We start from the raw sequence: 22623 nt of genomic DNA, 5'->3' as shown, positions 1-22623 counted from the left end.
ATTTAGCCTTCTGCAATCGAGATGATCAATCTCATGTTGAAGTTTTTGGAAACAAACATCATAAATACTCAATAAAATGTGGCATACAAGTTGCATAAAAACAACTCATTATTATTTTACTATGCAAACACAACATTTTGGTGTAACACTAGTAACATAACAGAGATCATAAAAATAATGTGATAGCGCCCTCTATGTTATTTACAGACCAGGTAAGCATTAACAATGTGTAATCAGAATAGATTATGATTGGCTAATATGTATAGAGATCACATGACTGCAATCACATTTATCATTGGATATCTCAAGGCTTACTGGGTTTAAAAATCTAATTTGCATACAGGATCCTGATTGGCTGCTGTGTGTGTAATTTGCATACCAGAATTGGATTGGCATTCAATACATAACTGGAAGACATTACAATCACTGTGAAAACAAGAAATGGTAGTGCATTCACAGATCTATGAGTAGTCAAAATCCACCATGTTCAAGTTCAAAGCTGCAGACTGTGATCAAAAATGTTATGGAAATATCATATTGAGAAAAATGACATATGGCCAGTTGAACATTAACATATTTCCTTCAAGGTATATTTGAACTTATTCCATTGCATTCATGTTTTGTCACTTTTCACAATATAGTTGTTTTCACATTTAAACAAGCTCTATACGAAATAAAAAATAATGATTTAAAATTAAAAAAAAAATTACAAAACTACATAAAAATGCTGCTTTGGCAGAAACAAATACAATATTATCTGAATAATAATGCTGAAAAATAAAATGCTGCATTTAACTACTATTCTTTTACACAAACAAAGTTGCATGGTTTTTATAATGTAAAAGCAAGTAAGATAACCTTTTCTCCAATCATGACCCTGTATGCAAATTAGTCACATGACACAAAAAATAATATATTCATAACATGCATTGTAATGTGTTTTTTTTCTTCAAAAATTAATACTCACTTCACTCTAGAAAACATTTTAAAACAAAGAATTTTTAGAGTTCAGAATTCAGCCGATGTAAACGACATAATTTGTGAATAAATACAGAACTTTGATATAAATAAGATTAGTTTTCAAACTACTTTTCATAAATTTTGTTTATAATTACAGAATTGCAAATAATTAAATAATTTGATAAAAAGAGAAAATATCCCTGATAAAAAATAAATTGAAACAAACAGTCTATAGGGTGGAGGGATATTGTAACAGGAGGTAAGTAAAGCGACTGATGCTGAAATTTGAATCTAATCACTATGGAAACTCACCAGGTCCCACTTTCGATATCTTTTGAAAAAAAATGAAAAAAATAATGTTTTTCCTCAACTATTCTGCAAGAAATAAAAAATAAATATACAAGTCATACATATGATTAGTTTCATAAACAAGCAGTCTCTCGGCTGAGATAGCTCCGCTGTTAGCAATGCACATTTCAATTAAAGAACAGAAGATATCATTAGAAAATGAACAATATGCATAGTATCAATGCAATTGGACTTGCTGTTTTCAACAAGAAGTCGAAAATATCACTTTTTACCAAAAATTAAAAAAATATTCACTAAAATTAGGGAATTAAAGATATCATTACAAAATGAACAAATCTGAGAGAGGTCCACATGTAGTACCTATATATGTAATATCAAAGCAATTGGACTTGCGGTTTTTAACAAAAAGTTGAAAATATCACTTTTTACCAAAAATTACAAAAATATTCACCAAAATTAGAGAATTGAAGATATCATTACAAAATGAACAAATCTGAGAGTGGTTCACATGTAGTACCTATATATGTAATATCAAAGCAATCAGACTTGCGTTTTTTAACAAGAAGTCGAAAATATCACTTTTTACCAAAAATGACAAAAATATTCACCAAAATTAGAGAATTGAAGATATGATCATGAAATGAACAAATCTGAGAGATGTCTACCCAAGGTACATATACACCAAGTATCAAAGCATTCAGGCTTGTAGTTCTCAAGAAGAAGTCGATAAAGTAAAACATTGACACGGACGACGGACAATCACTCATATGATAAGCTCCGCTCGACAAAGTCGACAGCGGAGCTAAAAAAACTATTTATAATAATCGTGTTCTAGACAATCACTTATAGCTGTCCCAATTACCACCACCAAGAGTACTAGGCTCACTCAATGTTGAAAAATGCACAATCATCAATACATACACCACTATTTGTCTTAGCAGTATTTGAGCCAATTACTGCATCCATAGTTGAACCTGGGAGTAGAGAGGGTTAATTACTTAACCCAAAGTCACCCAATTTGTATTAAGACCAATCACTGTATGCGTAGTTGAACCTAGCAGTACATAGGACTAATTACTGCACCCAAAGTCACCCAATTTATATTAAGAACAACCACTGTATCCATAGTTGAACCCATCTTACAATGACGATAAAAGCTATTGCAACAGCTGGATATTTGGTTGAATCATTTGTGTCACATTTATCCAAGGTGCGACATTTCACATCAGCCATCTGTTTAGAAGCACAATCCTTTTTTGTTTTTATTCACAACACAACTTTATATCATGCCTAGCGTCCACTAGAAGAAAGGGAATGGGTATTTGAATACCTACATTGTAGCAGACACGAGATTGCAATTGTAAAATGTATTCTATTCAGAGAAAACAGACGAAATATGTCATAACACTAAATAAATAACACTTCCATTAAATCGGTTGTTACTCTAGATTATTCAAAATCCACGCTTGTTTTCCTTACATAATTATCATTTTTTATAATTCCCCTAAATAAATGACGGTAGCATCTTTGTTGATTTCTGAATTACAGAAGCCCCTCCGACAACAGTGATAGACAACAGTGGCCCATGGCATGTTGTGCCTTTAAACATTGAACAATAACTTATGATTTCTAGCCATAACTGGTTGATTAATGTCTTCTAGAACCATTTGCTCAATTACATTAAACACAAATATTAGTTAATGATATTCCATAACTTTCCCTACAAGAGATTTATTAAACTATATGGTGTAGGCTTAAATAATTTGATTTGATTTCAATTTTGATTTATGCTATGCACTTCTCATCTTACATGCATCTTTTTATTGTTTCTGACAGAAAATAGATAATTTATGACAGTATAAAAACTGCCTACAACTAGTAAGACGAACTTATAGTGATTGCATTTTTTCAATCTTTAAAATGTTGCTTAGTAACTAAGAAAGCGACCATGATAGCCTGCTTCAAATCTGAAAGAAACTTGGGTGATCATAACCACATGATAAAATTAACAACACTGACGACGAGACTGAGGACAGACTAATTCCACATCTATATCTTATGCAGAAGTGAGGCATTTAAATATCAACTGTTAAACGTTTATGCAATTTAACTTCATGTTAACTCGTTATACGTAGGACACATTTCCATGAAGTTTTAATTTTTTTTTAAGAAAATTTTGATATTATGTAGGAATGTCTATTTCAGTGACTTTTAGACTGGGTGTGAATTATATAATTATGAATACGTCTGGACAATTAAGGCTAGCTGACAAATAAAAATTCAGTACTTTAATTCACTACAGATTTTACGCAAAGTAAAACATCCAAATAAATGGGAAAAGAGCAAATAAATAGAAAATGGTCAAAACACGTAAAATAGAGGTTCATGATTTAAAAGCTAGTTCAGATTCCACGAATATTCTACTTAAGGTTTCAAACAGTAAGCCACAGAGAATAATTTAGTTTCAGAAAACTCCAGTCAATAGTGCATCTAATTATGGCTTCTATAAATGCCATTCTATACACATAAATTAGACATAAACTAAATACCCATTAAGTGGAAAATATGCAAGCACTCAAATTATTCATATATGGTAATACAACACTGTTATAAAAAGTGTATACTCTTTTCAGTTAAAAATAAGTCCAGTATTTTGATGGTAGTAAAGCTTTCAATAAATAATGTGCTCTGATTGGTCGGTTTGACCAACTCAATGATTTGCCCATTTTAATGACACTTATATTGGATGATTAAAATGGACCAATAAGATGATTCTCTAGATTTAAAAATTCATCCATCTTAGCTGGTAAACTTCAATGACTTCAATGCTCTATTTTAAAAACAATTCTACTAATTTCATTGGCTAGTTTCAAAGACTCCCTAATTTTGATTGGTCTGCACTCCTTGTAACAATGCATGACCATACATGCAAAATAAATATATTAGCAGAATATAGGTACATAATGGTTTACAACAATATCCATATTTTAAAAACAAAATGTCTCATATATAAAATACATTGTAGTATTATGTGTAAATCAAATTACTTGTCATCATCTTGACAACTGTTTTGAGAACTGTCATCTAATTGGTCACTTTCGACCATTGTTGATACAGGACCAAGACGAACTTTCTTTTTTTCTTTTGGCTTAACGTTCTTGAGCTCAATTTTTTCTTCAATTTCTTTTTCTTCCTCTTCAATAGTTTCCATTTCTGTGTCATCAATTTTTTTCTTTTCATCTCTCTCTTTCTTTTCTTTTTCCGCTTTTTCTTTAGCTTCTTCTTCAAGTACTTTCAGCCACCATTCATGGTTATCTTTTATATGCTGTGTCAGTTTACTTACCATTTTTCTTGATTTTTTAATTGGAAGTTTTGCAACTGAGTGAGTAAAAAAAATACAGGATTTAATATCATATAGAAATGTACTGTAATTGTACAGGTAGAACAATTTTACTTTTTTAATGCCTAAGTGATCACTATTACTTAACAAACTTTGCGATTACAGTACAGTTCTTGCAAAAGCTTTGGCTTCACTTCAGTTTTACCTTCGCTTCAGCATCGCATCATTATGGCATTGTTATGGCTTGAGCATCGCATCAATGTCGCGAAATTGAAAAGTTAGGTGGTTATCGCTTCGCTTCATTGTGGCCTCATTATGGTGACAATGTGGCATCAGCATCGCTTCATCAAACAAAGAAGTACAGAACTCATTTCGCCAAACTTCTCGCCCGCTTCCGCTTTTCAATCGCTCGCTTTTGCGACTGCTTGTTGAATTTCCACTTTATTTTCAACTGTGCAAAAATTTGGACTACTAACAATTTTCTGGTTTTCATAGATCACGGTTACTAGTTTAGTAACCGTGCATAGATGTTAAACAACCATCAAAAGCTCAAATACTTTTTGTTTTAACTATCTATAATTATATGCACGCAATCTGACCCTTTGACCTAGATTTGGCTGGGATTAACTATTTTATTTTAAACAATATTCTGACGTCACACACTGCTACAAAATGTATTTCAACAGAAGTACGACATGGTTGTCTGGGTTTCCTTTTCCTGACTGTGTTGAGTTTATGATTTGTATAATTATTGTTATTTCCCCCAAGGAGAAGACAAGCCGAAGGACCATGAAGCTAAATAGAAGTCCCACGCATTGACCGAGTGAAAGAAAATATTTCTAAGGCTAAAATAAAACCTAATATCTCTTTGTGTATTTGTCAATTTTGCATATATTTGGTATGACAGTATGTTCGTAAATATCTGGAAAAATCTCGTCTTTCGTTAATAATTTCATTTGTTTGAAATGTCCACCGACCGTGTCCCAATAATTTATTTGGAATATCGATCCCGGTTGGTTTCTCCAAAAGGTCCAGACATAGTTTTTTTGTGCTGTGACAAGCTTCACAATTATTCACTGAAAAACATTGCCATATTTTGACAAACGGCTGGGATTTGACCTCAGTTCAAAAAAAGTAAAAAAAAACTGGGCTGAGATACAAATCAGTTCTGCAAGTTGGAAAAAGGTAAACCAGATTGGGGTCGATGATATTCAGTATCGAAAGGACTTCCGTGTGTATCATGAGTTTAAAATTGTTCATCGACTGGTCACCAAATATTTACGGCTACAACTAAATGAACACGTTTTTTCCTGAAGCCCAATAAATTATTTCTGCATGTTAAGTGCTATTCGATTTTTTACAGGGCATGTGGTTTTTATTTGAAAATATTTTTTGTGAGAATACTTTTAAAGTACGTATGGATCAAGCTCAGATCACTGATTGTGACTTAATTTTGAAAATTGGATGTAAAATTTAACAGTCCGACGCCACCACAACCATCCAATCATAGTTAGAAATGTACGCACTTGTTTTGGAACTTTGTATCAAGATGGCAGGCGACAACACCGACGCACCGGGTGGCGTACGAGTGTTTTGCATGTATTAGTAGTCCGGGCATGGGATCGGACTCGGCTAAAACTAAACGAAACACAGAAAAATACCACCGAAATGAGGAATCTGAATCTGTTCTCTTACCAGCAAATAAAATGAATGAAAATAAGGTAATTTTATAACAAGAACAGATTCATTTTGTATAGCATTTGTGTTGTATCTGAACGATGATTGCATCGTGTGATTTAAATTTATCGCGATTTTCCTTGCAGTCAATATGACACTCGTCATCTTGCAGATTGCAATGTACTTCACAAAGTTTTTGGTACCCAATACTCGCAACATTAAATAATTAAACAAGATATCTTTTTAAAATGTAATTTTACTCTTGGTCATATTATTTTATTCCCCTTACCGCCTTGAATTTCAAGTCGATTCCATATCGAACTTCTGTACATGTGTTTTTCTCTACTGCCTTTCCGTGTGAAAATAATGAGGTCATACTCATGTCACAATACTTTGAAGCTGATGCCATGTTGATGCAATGAGACTGCGAAGCTGAGGCCACGATGATGCCACAAAATAAGTGAGGCGAACACAGCTTCAATTTTCAATGACGCGAAGCTGATGCCACAATGATGGGATGCTGAGGCGACAATGATGCCACAAAAGCCAAAGCTTTCGTGAGAACTGTACTGTACATCAAATAAACAAAGATATTAGTGACAATTCAAGCAGACATACATAAACCCAAGATATCACACCCATATATGTCTTTCTGTCCATTCAGTGTTGTCAGCAAAAACATGACTATAGGCATCTTGAATAAAAAGGACATTTGCAAGGGAAATAATCAGAGCCGGTGGGGGAGGGGGGGGGGTCAATAATGTGCGACAATCAGACATGTCCATCAGCAACATGAACAATTTACAAAGTTTGTACCTTCATTACCGCTTTCATCCTCATCTGCAGTACCCCCTTCATTTGTACTCTCATTTCCTGAGATATCTCCATCACTTTTTTGATCCGCTTCTACAAATTCATCAAAAAAACAAACAAAAATAAGTGGGAGGGATTTCAGTTAAATCAATGAGTCAATACAATGTAGATAATAGTTTGATTTTTGTAATTTCTAAAGTGTCTGTATTTTGACAATTTCCTGAAAACACAGATAAAGATTAACTGCAAGTTTTGAGAAAAACAAACAACACAATAAATATTGTGACTAAAACTGTCAAATATAAAGTAAAAGACACCAAATCGTACCATCTTCCTCAACCCACTGTCCAGGCAACAAACCAGCCTGACCATAAGCATTACATAATGGAGCCACAAGATGATTGATGAAGGTTTCCTGTAGTTTAGCCAGTTGTGGGCTCCTCCTGTCCATATACGGGGAGATAGGGAGTCCTAAACGAGCTTCTTCATCACCCTGGAAACAGACATATTTAACAATATGAAATGTTTTCCATGTACCTTAAACCTTAAGGCATGACAGATGTAAACCTTGTAAATGTGGAAAAGATACACTACTACATACCTGTTCATAAAATTCCTCTGATATCCTGTATGTCCAATTAATATGCAGATTTTTATATTTGGTCGGGCCAGAGATATCAGCTAATTTAATACACATCTGAGAAACTAATAATCTATCAGGCTCCGCTGACCAATCAATACCTTGTGCATCTGAGTCATTAACCTGAAAACACAGCAAAATAATATACTGTAATGTAATGTACAATATGCACAGTGTTAACTAGTAATATTTAAATTCTTATAAACTGTCAAAATTTTATTGCAATAAAACCAAATCAAACATTTTTAGAACGCTTTAAGATAAAGTACAATTCCTGACTTTTGACTGGTTTTCAAAAACACAACACTAGAGTGTTTAACAGAATACCCTGATCTGTACAGAGTAAGTCTTATCACTGACAGCAATCGCAATCCAAAACAAGCAGCCTATCGGCTGAGATAGCTCCGCTGTTAGCAATGCACATTTCAATTAAAGAACTGAAGACATCAATAGAAAATGAACAATATGTATAGTATCAAAGCAATCAGACTAACAGTTTTTAACAAGAAGTCGAAAATATCACTTTCTACCAAAAATGACAAAAATATTCACCAAAGTTAGAGAATTGAAAATATCATCACGAAATGCACAAATCTGAGAGAGGTCCACATGTAGTATTTATATATGTAATATCAAAGAAATTGCAATTGCGGTTTTTAACAAGAAGTCGAAAATATCACTTTTTACTAAAAATGACAAAAATATTCACCAAAATTAGAGAATTGAAGATATCAACATGAAATGAACAAACCTAGGAGAGGTCTACCCAAGGTACATATACACCAAGTATCAAAGCATTCAGGCTTGTAGTTTTCAAGAAGAAGTCGAAAAAATAAAACATTGACACGAACGACGACGACAGACGACGACGACGGACAATCCCTCATATGATAAGCTCCGCTCGACAAAGTCGACAACGGAGCTAAAAAGTTGAAAACTTACATTGGTTTTCTATATTACAAACTTTGAAGAAAGTGTAATCAGTATAGCATAACAGAAAGAAAGCACAAAGATTCATCAAATTTACCATGAATAAAAGACTCTATTTAACATCTAGACAAATGTTCATGCTACTAGAAACAATACCTACTTTAGCATTGAATTCAACAAGGAAATCAAAATGCCTCTTCAAATCAGTAGCTAGAATGAATTCAATAACCAGAAATCTAAATCTTTTATACTCTGCCTCGTCAAGCTGACTAAGAAAGTTGTACTGCGGACATGAAAGAAGAAGACTCCAAGCTGCAGCTGTGTGGTGGTTTTCTAATACTGCTCGGTCATTGTAAAGTATCGCCTATAGGAATAAACAAAAAATATAAATATTATCAGTTACACCAAATCCAATCATGGTTATACCTTAGCCAATTATGGTTATACTATGGCCATTTGTTATACTTTGACAAATCATTTACACTATGGTCAATCATAATTATATCATGGCCAATCATGGTTACATCACAGCCAATTTTTTTTATGTTTTGGCAAATCATTTACAATATGACCAATCATGGTCATACCATGGTCAATCATGGTTGCACCATGGCTAATCATGGTTATACCTTAGCTAGTCATCAATATATCATGGTCAATCAGGCATACATATTCAATAATTCATTATGTGTTTCATTATCAACATAATACTTGATTGGCTTTATTGAACGTAAACAAAATATGTGATCAAAGAATGAGAGTTCAATTATGGCTGATATGCTGTATTGTCACATCATATTACAATGTAAACAAAATGTATGTTATTCAAGTTTTCAAAGATACATTTTTATCTATATATAAATATTAGACTTACATAATTTAAAAAAAAATTAAATTATCAACACTTTGCTATCGTTACTACAAATGACAACGCTGACACCAACAATGAAGACAACATAATGCTTAAAGCAGAGGGGTCATCTCTTGGGAACGTGTGGGTCCCAAGCGACGATAACAACGCATGCTAAACAAGCCATGCATGGCACAGTCCTTGTTAGTTATCAAATTTAAGATATAAAATTTTGTTTATAGTAATATAGCTGGAATATAAACATGTCAGGAATATGATGATTGTTTAACATTTAAATGATTGACATTTGTATCTGATCGTCAAATGAGTATTGAGAGATATTGCTCTGGAACAGCATTAATTAAAACAAAATCAGCCATTATGAATATATGTATAATGAATATATAAAATTTGAACATAGTCAGTCAAAGCATGTCAGAGATATGGCTCTAGAAGCCCATTCATTAAAACAAAATGGCCACTAGTCAGCAATTCAGAATCTGATCTAAAAAATAAAACAAGTTTTTTAGCACAAAAATAGAGACCATTAGGCAACTTTGAAAAGGTTCGTCAAACCAATATATCCGTATATCTGTGACATGATGTATAATGAATATTAAAAATTTGAACATAATCAGTCAAAACAAGTCAGACATATGGGTTTGGAAACCCATTCATTAAAACAAAATGGCCACCGGACAGCCATTTTGAGTCTGATCTGAAAAATAAAATGACGTGCATCAGGAACCCGTAATGTCTAATGTATGTACCAAGTTTGAACGAAATCCATCCATAAATGCCAGAAATGCTTGATATTTGATGATTTTTTAGCACAAAAATGACAACCATTCGGCCATTTTGAATAGGATCGTCAAACCAATATATCTGTCTATCTATGACATGATGTATAATGAATATTTAAAATTTGAACATAATCAGTCAAAACAAGTTGGAAATATGGGTCTAGAAGCCCATTCATTAAAACAAAATGGCCGCCAGTCGGCCATTTTGAATGTTATCTAAAAAACTAAATTATTTGCATCAAGGTCCCATAATGCCTAATGTATATATCAAGTTTGTACAAAATCCATCTGTAAACAGCCGAGAAATGCTTGATTTTTATGATTTTTTAGCACAAAAATGGCCGCCATTCGGCCATCTTGAATCCGATCGTAAAACAAAATGATATTCCTCAAGGTCCTATAATGTCCAACGTATATACAAGGTTTGAACAAAATCCATCTGTAAACAGCCGGGAAATGCTTGATTTTGATGATTTTTAGCACAAAAATGGCTGCCATTCGGCCATCTTGAATCAGATCGTGAAACAAATTGACGTGCATATGTATGATATCATGTATGATGTATGTATGAAGTTTGATTGTGATTGGTCCAGGCATTTCTAAGATACAGGTTCGGACGCACGCACAGACGCACGCACGGACACACAGAGGTCAAAACATAAGTCCCCGTTTTCGGACTGCGTCTGAACGGGGACTAAAAAGGCTCATGGGTAGACACTTGTTTGTAAACAATGACATGCCATAGCCATCTGATGCATGCGCAGGTGACGACTCCCGCACTTTAACCATATATCCATGTGCTTTGGAACCTTCAAATTCAATATGAACAATATAAAAATGTACCTGAGATGCCCTGGTTGCTACTAGGAATGCATTGGTTCGCCCAGGGTGGTCGTAATCATGCATTGCGGCTGCTACATATAACGCCATCAATTCCAATGCAGGCAGATTGCCAGCCAATATACCGTAGCTATCATCTGCTGTAAAACTGGCTCTTGGTGTGACAGTCGGCGTATGGCCTGATGGACCACCACTATCAGAATCTATATGCAGGAAAATAATTCAACATAACTTGGATTTATCGATTACATGCCAGCATATGAATGTCTACTCTTTATGCATTAATATGTAGTCATAGAAACAGGTGATTTATAAATTGAAAATTTATATGAAAATACAAATTTCAGCTTTGTTTCCAAACTTACTTGTCATAAAGAACATGCAACAAATTTATAAAGAAAGTTTATTTTTAAGAATCCTAATTTCTAGAGATAATATATACAAGGTTAGAATCATTGATAGATATGACTTTACCTGTATCACTGGATGATCCATTTTTATGTAGACTATCTGAAGTATCCTCAGGATTGACCTGTGTAAATCCGGGTATAGGTTGAGTTGACAAATAATACACAGCATGTAGTACATCTCCCGCATGGATTCTATTGTGATCTGAAACCACAAACATGTTTGTTACGACAAAATATAGGTGCAAACATTGTCACTAAAGACAGATGGAGAACACAGATATGCTTGTTGTTCATTCCAATGTTAAAGAATGTTAAAGAAGAATGTTAAAGGTAACAAGCTATAAAGTTGTAATAATACAGTGGTAATAATTTTTACAGAAAATTTCTGCTGTATTAGACCATAAGGCAATTACGGATGCCTTTTTCAGTCTGAACAGATGAAACCAAGTTGGTATGATATCAATATGTTTCATAATGATTTTTGTTTATAATAATGCTATTAAATATATTTTATTAAAAAAGATGTTATTAGTCAAAATTGTTGTTTGAATTTTTGGAAGTAATTCATGAGCATATATGATTACAGAAATCAGTGACAACAATTTAAATATTGAAGTGTATTGAAAGACTGGAGTGTTCATGCCATTCACTACAATATCTCACCCTCATACTTACATGGTTTTTCCCTATAACCATCTTCTAATTTTTGAAAATAATTCATAAATTCTTTGGTTGGGATACGAAATGTCTCAAACAAACCCGCATCTGTAAAAATCCTATAACCAATCTATAAACAGAAAATTAAGATCACATGTTAATCACACAGAGATTACATGTTAATCACACAGAGATCACATGTCAATCATACAGAGATCACATCAATCATATATCACATGTCAATCATATGGAGATCACATGTTAATCACACATATATCACATGTCAATCATATGGAGATCACATGTTAATCACACATACATGTATATCACATGTCAATCATATGGAGATCACATGTCAATCACACAGAGATCACATGTCAATCACACATATACCAGATGTCAATCATAGTGATCACATGTCAATCATAGAGATCACATGTCAATCAGAGAGATCACATGTCAATCATACAGAGATCACATGTCAATCATACATAGATCACATGTCAATCATACATATATCACATGTCAATCATACAGAGATTGCATGTCAATCACACAGAGATCACATGTCAATCACACATATACCAGATGTCAATCATAGAGATCACATATCAGAGAGATCACATGTCAATCAGAGAGATCACATGTCAATCATACAGAGATCACATGTCAATCATACATAGATAGCATGTCAATCATACAGAGATCACATGTCAATCATACAGAGATCACATGTCAATCATACATATATCACATGTCAATCATACAGAGATCACATGTCAATCATACAGAGATCACATGTCAATCATATGGAGATTGCATGTCAATCATACATATATCACATGTCAATCATACAGAGATTGCATGTCAATCATACATATATCACATGTCAATCATACAGAGATCACATGTCAATCATATGGAGATTGCATGTCAATCATACATATATCACATGTCAATCATACAGAGATCACATCAATCATACAGAGTTTGCATGTCAGTCATACAGAGATCACATGTCAATCATATGGAGATTGCATGTCAATCATACATATATCACATGTCAATCATACAGAGTTTGCATGTCAATCATACATATATCACATGTCAATCATACATATATCACATGTCAATCATACATATATCACATGTCAATCATACAGAGTTTGCATGTCAATCATACATATATCACATGTCAATCATACAGAGATCACATGTCAATCATATGGAGATTGCATGTCAATCATACATATATCACATGTCAATCATACAGAGATTGCATGTCAATCATACAGAGATCACATGTCAATCATACAGAGATCACATGTCAATCATATGGAGATTGCATGTCAATCATACATATATCACATGTCAATCATACAGAGATCACATGTCAATCATACAGAGATCACATCAATCATACAGAGATCACATCAATCATACAGAGATAGCATGTCAATCATACATATATCACATGTCAATCATACAGAGTTTGCATGTCAATCATACAGAGATCACATGTCAATCATATGGAGATTGCATGTCAATCATACAAATATCACATGTCAATCATACAGAGATTGCATGTCAATCATACATATATCACATGTCAATCATACATATATCACATGTCAATCATACAGAGACAGCATGTCAATCATACATACATCACATGTCAATCATACAGAGATTGCAAGTCAATCATACATATATCACATGTCAATCATACAGAGATAGCATGTCAATCATACATAATCACATGTCAATCATACAGAGTTTGCATGTCAATCATACATATATCACATGTCAATCATACAGAGATCACATGTCAATCATACAGAGATCACATGTCAATCATAGAGATCACATATCAATCACACAGATATCACATGTCAATCATAGAGATCACAGGTCAATCATACAGAGATCGCATGCAAATCATACAGAGATCACATGTCAATCACACAGAGATTACATGTCAATCATATAGAGATTAAATGTCAATCATAGAGATTACATCAATCATCCAGAGATCACATGTCAATCATAGAGATCACATATCAATCATACAGAGATCACATGTCAATCATACACAGATCACATGTCAATCATAGAGATCACATGTCAACCATACAGAGATCACATGTCAACCATACAGAGATCACATATCAATCACACAGAGATCACAAGTCAATCATAGAGATCACATGTCAATCATACAGAGATCGCATGTCAATCATACAGAGATCGCATGTCCATCATACAGAGATCACATGTCAATCATACAGAGATCACATGTCAATCACACACAGATCACATGTCAATCATAGAGATCACATGTCAACCATACAGAGATCACATGTCAACCATACAGAGATCACATATCAATCACACAGAGATCACATGTCAATCATAGAGATCACATGTCAATCATACAGAGATCGCATGTCAATCATAGAGATCACATGTCAATCATACAGAGATCACATGTCAATCATACAGAGATCGCATGTCAATCATACAGAGATCGCATGTCAATCATAGAGATCACATGTCAATCATACAGAGATCACATGTCAATCATACAGAGATCACATGTCAATCATACAGAGATTACATGTCAATCGTAGAGATAACATGTCAATCACACCCAGATCACATGATTTTAGAGATTTTTCACATGTAGATAAAGTGAGCATTTGAACAATGAATGGAGAGCATATGCTCAACTGTAACTTCCGTTATTGTCCTGCAATTACATTAAGTTGTTGATTTCATTAGTCAAAACATCTGATATCAACAAAAATAGTTCAATTAAGTAGAGAAGTGTTGATTGTTGTAACAAAGTAGTTCCTTATGGTGCATCCACTCACCTGACTGAGAATTCTTGGACCCACTTTTTCTGATAGTTCAAATATTGGAAAATCCCAGTCGTCCAAGTGGTTTAACATTTCATTACTTTCAATAATAACTGGGTCAAACTGAACTTCCTTTTTAGCTAATGCAGTGCTTTGTTCATCTTTGGTATCTGTATCTTCTTCCATGCCCTGTTGAGAGAATTCAATGAGCATGATGATGCTGTAAAACATTATGCAAATAAGGTAATTAATATGCACAGATACAATTGAATGAACCAATACATATTGAATGGAATAAATGATTGATCAACTAACCTTCAAAATTTGATCTGCTTCTTCATCATCCTCTGATTTACTAATAGCACTTATTTTTCGAAGAACCCCTTTTGTTGTCTTGCATTCTGTTTTCTGTGTGTCAACACTATCTTCAACAGTGCATTCTTTTTCCTCTTTACTGTCCTGAGAGATGACACTCTCCACTATCTTGGGTACACCAATCTGAATTTCTTGAGGATCAACCATACTTTCTGTTGGTGATTGTTCAATTTCCTCAACAGATGATGTCCTCTGCTGGTCTATCAGAAAGTCAAGAGGACTTTCATTTGAAAGGGGGCTTAATGTTGGTGTTGGTCGAGATCCAAGACTGTCTGACCTTTGCATGCTATCCAATGTGCGGGACTTACTCCGTGGATGAAGTCCACTTGTTGGACCAATAGTATTTGATCTTGTGGTGGAAAACTGTCCAGGTGGAGTTGCTGGCAATGGACTAACACTTCGGCTGTTACTAGGACTGGCATTTGGTGTGCTTTCTCGTGAATGTCTAAAGCTTGAACTACGTGTTCGCACTGGCTCTGGTTCCAAAGTTGGCATGCCTATAGATAATATAAGGAAAAGAACTGTGTAATTTCTGGTATGATTGGTTTCATTTATTTAAAACTCATGCGAATAGTTTTTTTAAATGTGAAGAGAATTGGCAGATGTCGGTACCATCAACAAGCCAAACATGCCAAAAATGTTGAAATGTCAAAAGCTGATGTCAGGTTTGACCAATGGTGTATTGACATGTCCATTGTTGTAGGTCTGGTCTGACCAATGGTGTATTGATATGTCAATTGTCGTAAGTCTGGTCTGACCAATGGTGTATTGGCATGTCAATTGTTGTAAGTCTGGTCTGACCAATGGTATATTGATATGTCAATTGTCGTAAGTCTGGTGTGACCAAAGGTGTATTGACATGTCATTTGTTTTTCAAGTCTGGTCTGACCAATGGTGTATTGACTTGTCGTTTGTCGTAAGTCAGTTGGATCAATGGTGTATTGGCATGTCATTTGTTGTAATTCTGGTCTGACCAATGGTGTATTGGCATGTCATTTGTTGTAAGTCTGGTCTGACCAATGGTGTATTGGCATGTCATTTGTTGTAAGTCAGTCTGATCAATGGTGTATTGACATGTCAATTATCATAAGTCTGGTCTGACCAATGGTGTATTGACATGTCAATTATCGTAAGTAAGTCGGATCAATGGTGTATTGACATGTCAATTATCGTAAGTCTGGTCTGACCAATGGTGTATTGATTTGTCGTTTGTCGTAAGTCAGTCTGATCAATGGTGTATTGACATGTCAATTATCGTAAGTTTGGTCTGACCAATGGTGTATTGACATGGCAAATGTCGTAAGTCAGTCGGATCAATGGTGTACTGACATGTCAATTATTGTAAGTCTGGTCTGACCAATGGTGTATTGACATGTCAAATGTCGTAAGTCAGTCGGATCAATGGTGTATTGACATGTCAATTATTGTAAGTCTGGTCTGACCAATGGTGTATTGACATGTCAATTATCGTAAGTCTGGTCTGACCAATGGTGTATTGACATGTCAATTATTGTAAGTCTGGTCTGACCAATGGTGTATTGACATGTCAATTATCGTAAGTCTGGTCTGACCAATGGTGTACTGACATGTCAATTATCGTAAGTCTGGTCAGACCAATGGTGTACTGACATGTCAATTATCGTAAGTCTGGTCATGTATGTGCATTTCAAATACTAATATATGATTACATGCATTATTTTCTGACCTGTGTTGCAAAAATAAATATTTTTAAAATAGTGAATGACTGGCAGATCACCAACTTATAATACATGTGTTTCATCTAATTACTAATTCTACCATTATAATTGAACATTAAAATATTCATGCAAATTTTTGCCACAATTGGGTAACATTTGAGAACCCCCAATTGACATAATTCAATACATGGAAAATTTGCAAACAATTGAATTAAAATGTACTTTATGTGGGTACAACTCATCATGTGATTTCTGTTAATCTGATAACTGAAAACTTTCATTGACCCTGGTCCAAAATCTCAGAGTACACAAGTGCAACCAAACTATGTTTCATACATGCTCAAGAAACTGCATTCATAAATCTGAGTAAACCTCGATGTACCTTTAATAACAACTTGACTTCTTTGTTAATTCAGGTCTTTGTATATTACCAGGACCTGGGTTTGTTTCATTATCACCACTATAATTCCTATCAAAATGTAGCCCTGACACCCCTCTACATTTTCCACTGATATTGGTAAAGTACGACCCATCTGTCACTGATTCAGATCAAGGTCATGACATCACTAAAAACCCATGCATTACAATATAAGCTAATTATTTATTCTGAGCATGCTCAGTTATTCTCTCAATGGTGTAGGGAGAGGAAGTTTTCAATGAAAATCATGAAAAAGATGTGCATATTTGGCAGAGACTTGTTCATCCTGCCAAGTTTCATCGATATCTGCTGCAGAATTGCTGAGAAAAAATGTTAGAGACTTCACATACAGAAAATTGAAATAAGAATTAATAGTCCGCCTTTCAGTCTGCACCTGAAACTAACTAATTATTATGAGCTTGACAATATAGAAGCATTGACCATACACTGGGCCATACACTGGGCCATAATCACATCGGAAACCATATCATGGGCCATAAACTGGGCGATGATCACAAAGGAAACCATATCATGGGCCTTACACTGGGCCATAATCACAAAGAAAACCATATCATGGACATACACTGGGCCATAATCACAAAGAAACAATATCATGGGCCATACATTGGACCACAATCACAAAAGAAAACCATATCATGGGCCATACATCAGGCCATAATCACAAAGGAAACCATATCATGGGCCATACATCAGGCCATAATCACATCGGAAACCATATCATGGACATACACTGGGCCATAATCACAAAGAAACAATATCATGGGCCATACATCAGGCCATGATCACAAAGAAAACCACATCATGGACATACATCAGGCCATAATCACAAAAGAAACCATATCATGGGCCATACATCAGGTCATAATCACAAAAGAAATCATGTAATGGGCCATACATCAGGTCATAATCACAAAGGAAACCATATCATATACCATACATCAGGTCATAATCACAAAGGAAACCATATCATGGGCCATACATCAGGCCATAATCACAAAGGAAACCATATCATGGGCCATACATCAGGTCATAATCACAAAGGAAACCATATCATATGCCATACATCAGGTCATAATCACAAAGGAAACCATATCATGGGCCATACATCAGGTCATAATCACAAAGGAAACCATATCATGGGCCATACATCAGGCCATAATCACAAAAGAAACCATATCATGGGCCATACATCAGGTCATAATCACAAAGGAAACCATATCTGGGGCCATACATCAGGCCATAATCACAAAAGAAGCCATTTCATCGGCCAACATCAGGCCATAATCACATAGGAATCCATATAATGGGCCATACATCAAGTCATAATCACAAAGGAAACCATATCTGGGGCCATACATCAGACCATAATCACAACAGAATCCATTTCCTATGCCATACATCAGGTCATAATCGCAAAGAAAACCATATCATGGACATACATCAGACCATAATCACATAGGAAACCATATCATATACCATACACATAAGGTCATAATCACAAAGAAAACCATATCATGGGCCATACATCAGGTCATAATCACAAAGGAAACCATATCATGGGCCATACATTGGACCGTAATCACAAAAGAAGCCATATCATATGCCATACATCAGGTCATAATCACAAAGGAAACCATATCTGGGGCCATACATCAGGCCATAATCACAAAAGAAGCCATTTCATGGGCCAACATCAGGCCATAATCACATAGGAATCCATATAATGGGCCATACATCAGGTCATAATCACAAAAGAAGCCATATCATGGGCCATACATCAGGTCATAATCACAAAGGAAACCATATCATGGGCCATACATTGGATCGTAATCACAAAAGAAGCCATATCATATGCCATACATCAGGTCATAATCACAAAGGAAACCATATCTGGGGCCATACATCAGGCCATAATCACAAAAGAAGCCATTTCATGGGCCAACATCAGGCCATAATCACATAGGAATCCATATAATGGGCCATACATCAGGTCATAATCACAAAAGAAGCCATATCATGGGCCATACATCAGGTCATAATCACAAAAGAAACCATATCATGGGCCATACATCAGGTCATAATCACAAGGCAAACTATATCATGCGCCATACACTGGGCCATAATCACATAGGAAAACATACCATAGGCCATACATCAGGCCATAATCACAAAAAGAAACCATATCATGGGCCATACATCAGGCCATAATCACAAAGGAAACCATATCATGGGCCATACATCAGGTCATAATCACATAGGAAACAATATCATGGGCCATACATTGGACCGTAATCACAAAAGAAACCATATCATGGGCCATACATCAGGCCATAATCACAAAGGAAATCATATCATGGGCCATACATCAGGCTATAATCACAAAGGAAACCATATCATATGCCATACATCAGGTCATAATCACAAAGGAAACCATATCATATACCATACATCAGGTCATAATCACAAAGGAAACCATATCATGGGCCATACATCAGGCCATAATCACAAAGGAAACCATATCATGGGCCATACATCAGGTCATAATCACAAAGGAAACCATATCATATGCCATACATCAGGTCATAATCACAAAGGAAACCATATCATGGGCCATACATCAGGTCATAATCACAAAGGAAACCATATCATGGGCCATACATCAGGCCATAATCACAAAAGAAACCATATCATGGGACATACATCAGGTCATAATCACAAAAGAAGTCATATCATGGGCCATACATCAGGTCATAATCACAAAGGAAACCATATCTGGGGCCATACATCAGGCCATAATCACAAAAGAAGCCATTTCATCGGCCAACATCAGGCCATAATCACATAGGAATCCATATAATGGGCCATACATCAAGTCATAATCACAAAGGAAACCATATCTGGGGCCATACATCAGACCATAATCACAACAGAATCCATTTCCTATGCCATACATCAGGTCATAATCACAAAAGAAGCCATATCATATGCTATACATCAGGTCATAATCGCAAAGAAAACCATATCATGGACATACATCAGACCATAATCACATAGGAAACCATATCATATACCATACACATAAGGTCATAATCACAAAGAAAACCATATCATGGGCCATACATCAGGTCATAATCACAAAGGAAACCATATCATGGGCCATACATTGGACCGTAATCACAAAAGAAGCCATATCATATGCCATACATCAGGTCATAATCACAAAGGAAACCATATCTGGGGCCATACATCAGGCCATAATCACAAAAGAAGCCATTTCATGGGCCAACATCAGGCCATAATCACATAGGAATCCATATAATGGGCCATACATCAGGTCATAATCACAAAAGAAGCCATATCATGGGCCATACATCAGGTCATAATCACAAAGGAAACCATATCATGGGCCATACATTGGATCGTAATCACAAAAGAAGCCATATCATATGCCATACATCAGGTCATAATCACAAAGGAAACCATATCTGGGGCCATACATCAGGCCATAATCACAAAAGAAGCCATTTCATGGGCCAACATCAGGCCATAATCACATAGGAATCCATATAATGGGCCATACATCAGGTCATAATCACAAAAGAAGCCATATCATGGGCCATACATCAGGTCATAATCACAAAAGAAACCATATCATGGGCCATACATCAGGTCATAATCACAAGGCAAACTATATCATGCGCCATACACTGGGCCATAATCACATAGGAAAACATACCATAGGCCATACATCAGGCCATAATCACAAAAAGAAACCATATCATGGGCCATACATCAGGCCATAATCACAAAGGAAACCATATCATGAGCCATACATCAGGTCATAATCACATAGGAAACAATATCATGGGCCATACATTGGACCGTAATCACAAAAGAAACCATATCATGGGCCATACATCAGGCCATAATCACAAAGGAAATCATATCATGGGCCATACATCAGGCTATAATCACAAAGGAAACCATATCATATGCCATACATCAGGTCATAATCACAAAGGAAACCATATCATGGGCCATACACCAGGCCATAATCACAAAAGAAGCCATATCATGGGCCATACGTTGGACCATAATCACAAAAGAAGCCATATCATAAGCCATACATCAGGTCATAATCACAAAGGAAACCATATCATATGCCATACATCAGGCCATAATCACAAAAGAAATCATATCATGGGCCATACATCAGGCCATAATCACAAAAGAAGCCATATCATCGGCCATACATCAGGTCATAATCACAAAAGAAGCCATATCATGGGCCATACATCAGGTCATAATCACAAAGGAAACCATATCTGGGGCCATACATCAGGCCATAATCACAAAAGAAGCCATTTCATGGGCCAACATCAGGCCATAATCACATAGGAATCCATATAATGGGCCATACATCAGGTCATAATCACAAAGGAAACCATATCTGGGGCCATACATCAGACCATAATCACAAAAGAATCCATTTCATATGCCATACATCAGGTCATAATCGCAAAGAAAACCATATCATGGGCCATACATCAGACCATAATCACATAGGAAACCATATCATATACCATACACATAAGGTCATAATCACAAAGAAAACCATATCATGGGCCATACATCAGGTCATAACCACAAGGGAAACTATATCATGGGTCATACATTGGACCGTAATCACAAAAGAAGCCATATCATATGCCATACATCAGGTCATAATCACAAAGGAAACCATATCTGGGGCCATACATCAGGCCATAATCACAAAAAAAGCCATTTCATGGGCCAACATCAGGCCATAATCACATAGGAATCCATATAATGGGCCATACATCAGGTCATAATCACAAAAGAAGCCATATCATGGGCCATACATCAGGTCATAATCACAAAGGAAACCATATCATGGGCCATACATTGGACCGTAATCACAAAAGAAGCCATATCATATGCCATACATCAGGTCATAATCACAAAGGAAACCATATCCGGGGCCATACATCAGGCCATAATCAC

The 22623-nt window shown here is 35.3% G+C and overlaps 1 protein-coding gene across 1 annotated transcript in view; it reads right to left on the bottom strand.

Annotated features, from left to right (window-relative positions):
* Positions 1 to 95: 95 nt before the first annotated feature.
* The window catches only part of LOC100372877 (cGMP-inhibited 3',5'-cyclic phosphodiesterase 3A-like), a 107378-nt gene continuing 84850 nt past the window's right edge, over positions 96 to 22623 (bottom strand). Inside the window, exons 4-13 of the mRNA XM_085506640.1 lie at positions 15403 to 15959; positions 15103 to 15276; positions 12248 to 12359; positions 11637 to 11774; positions 11166 to 11365; positions 8830 to 9033; positions 7701 to 7862; positions 7427 to 7592; positions 7103 to 7192; positions 96 to 4647 (exon numbers count right to left, since the gene is read on the bottom strand). Coding sequence (XP_085362766.1) covers positions 4313 to 4647; positions 7103 to 7192; positions 7427 to 7592; positions 7701 to 7862; positions 8830 to 9033; positions 11166 to 11365; positions 11637 to 11774; positions 12248 to 12359; positions 15103 to 15276; positions 15403 to 15959 — 2138 coding nt within the window. The 3' untranslated portion in view covers positions 96 to 4312. The remainder of the gene's footprint in view (positions 4648 to 7102; positions 7193 to 7426; positions 7593 to 7700; positions 7863 to 8829; positions 9034 to 11165; positions 11366 to 11636; positions 11775 to 12247; positions 12360 to 15102; positions 15277 to 15402; positions 15960 to 22623) is intronic.

Source organism: Saccoglossus kowalevskii, chromosome 12 (genome assembly GCF_978046115.1).
Source record: "Saccoglossus kowalevskii chromosome 12, keSacKowa6.1, whole genome shotgun sequence".
NCBI lineage: Eukaryota > Metazoa > Hemichordata > Enteropneusta > Harrimaniidae > Saccoglossus > Saccoglossus kowalevskii.
The sequence above is the reverse complement of the archived record's forward strand: the minus strand, read 5'-3'. Positions and strand labels throughout refer to the sequence as shown.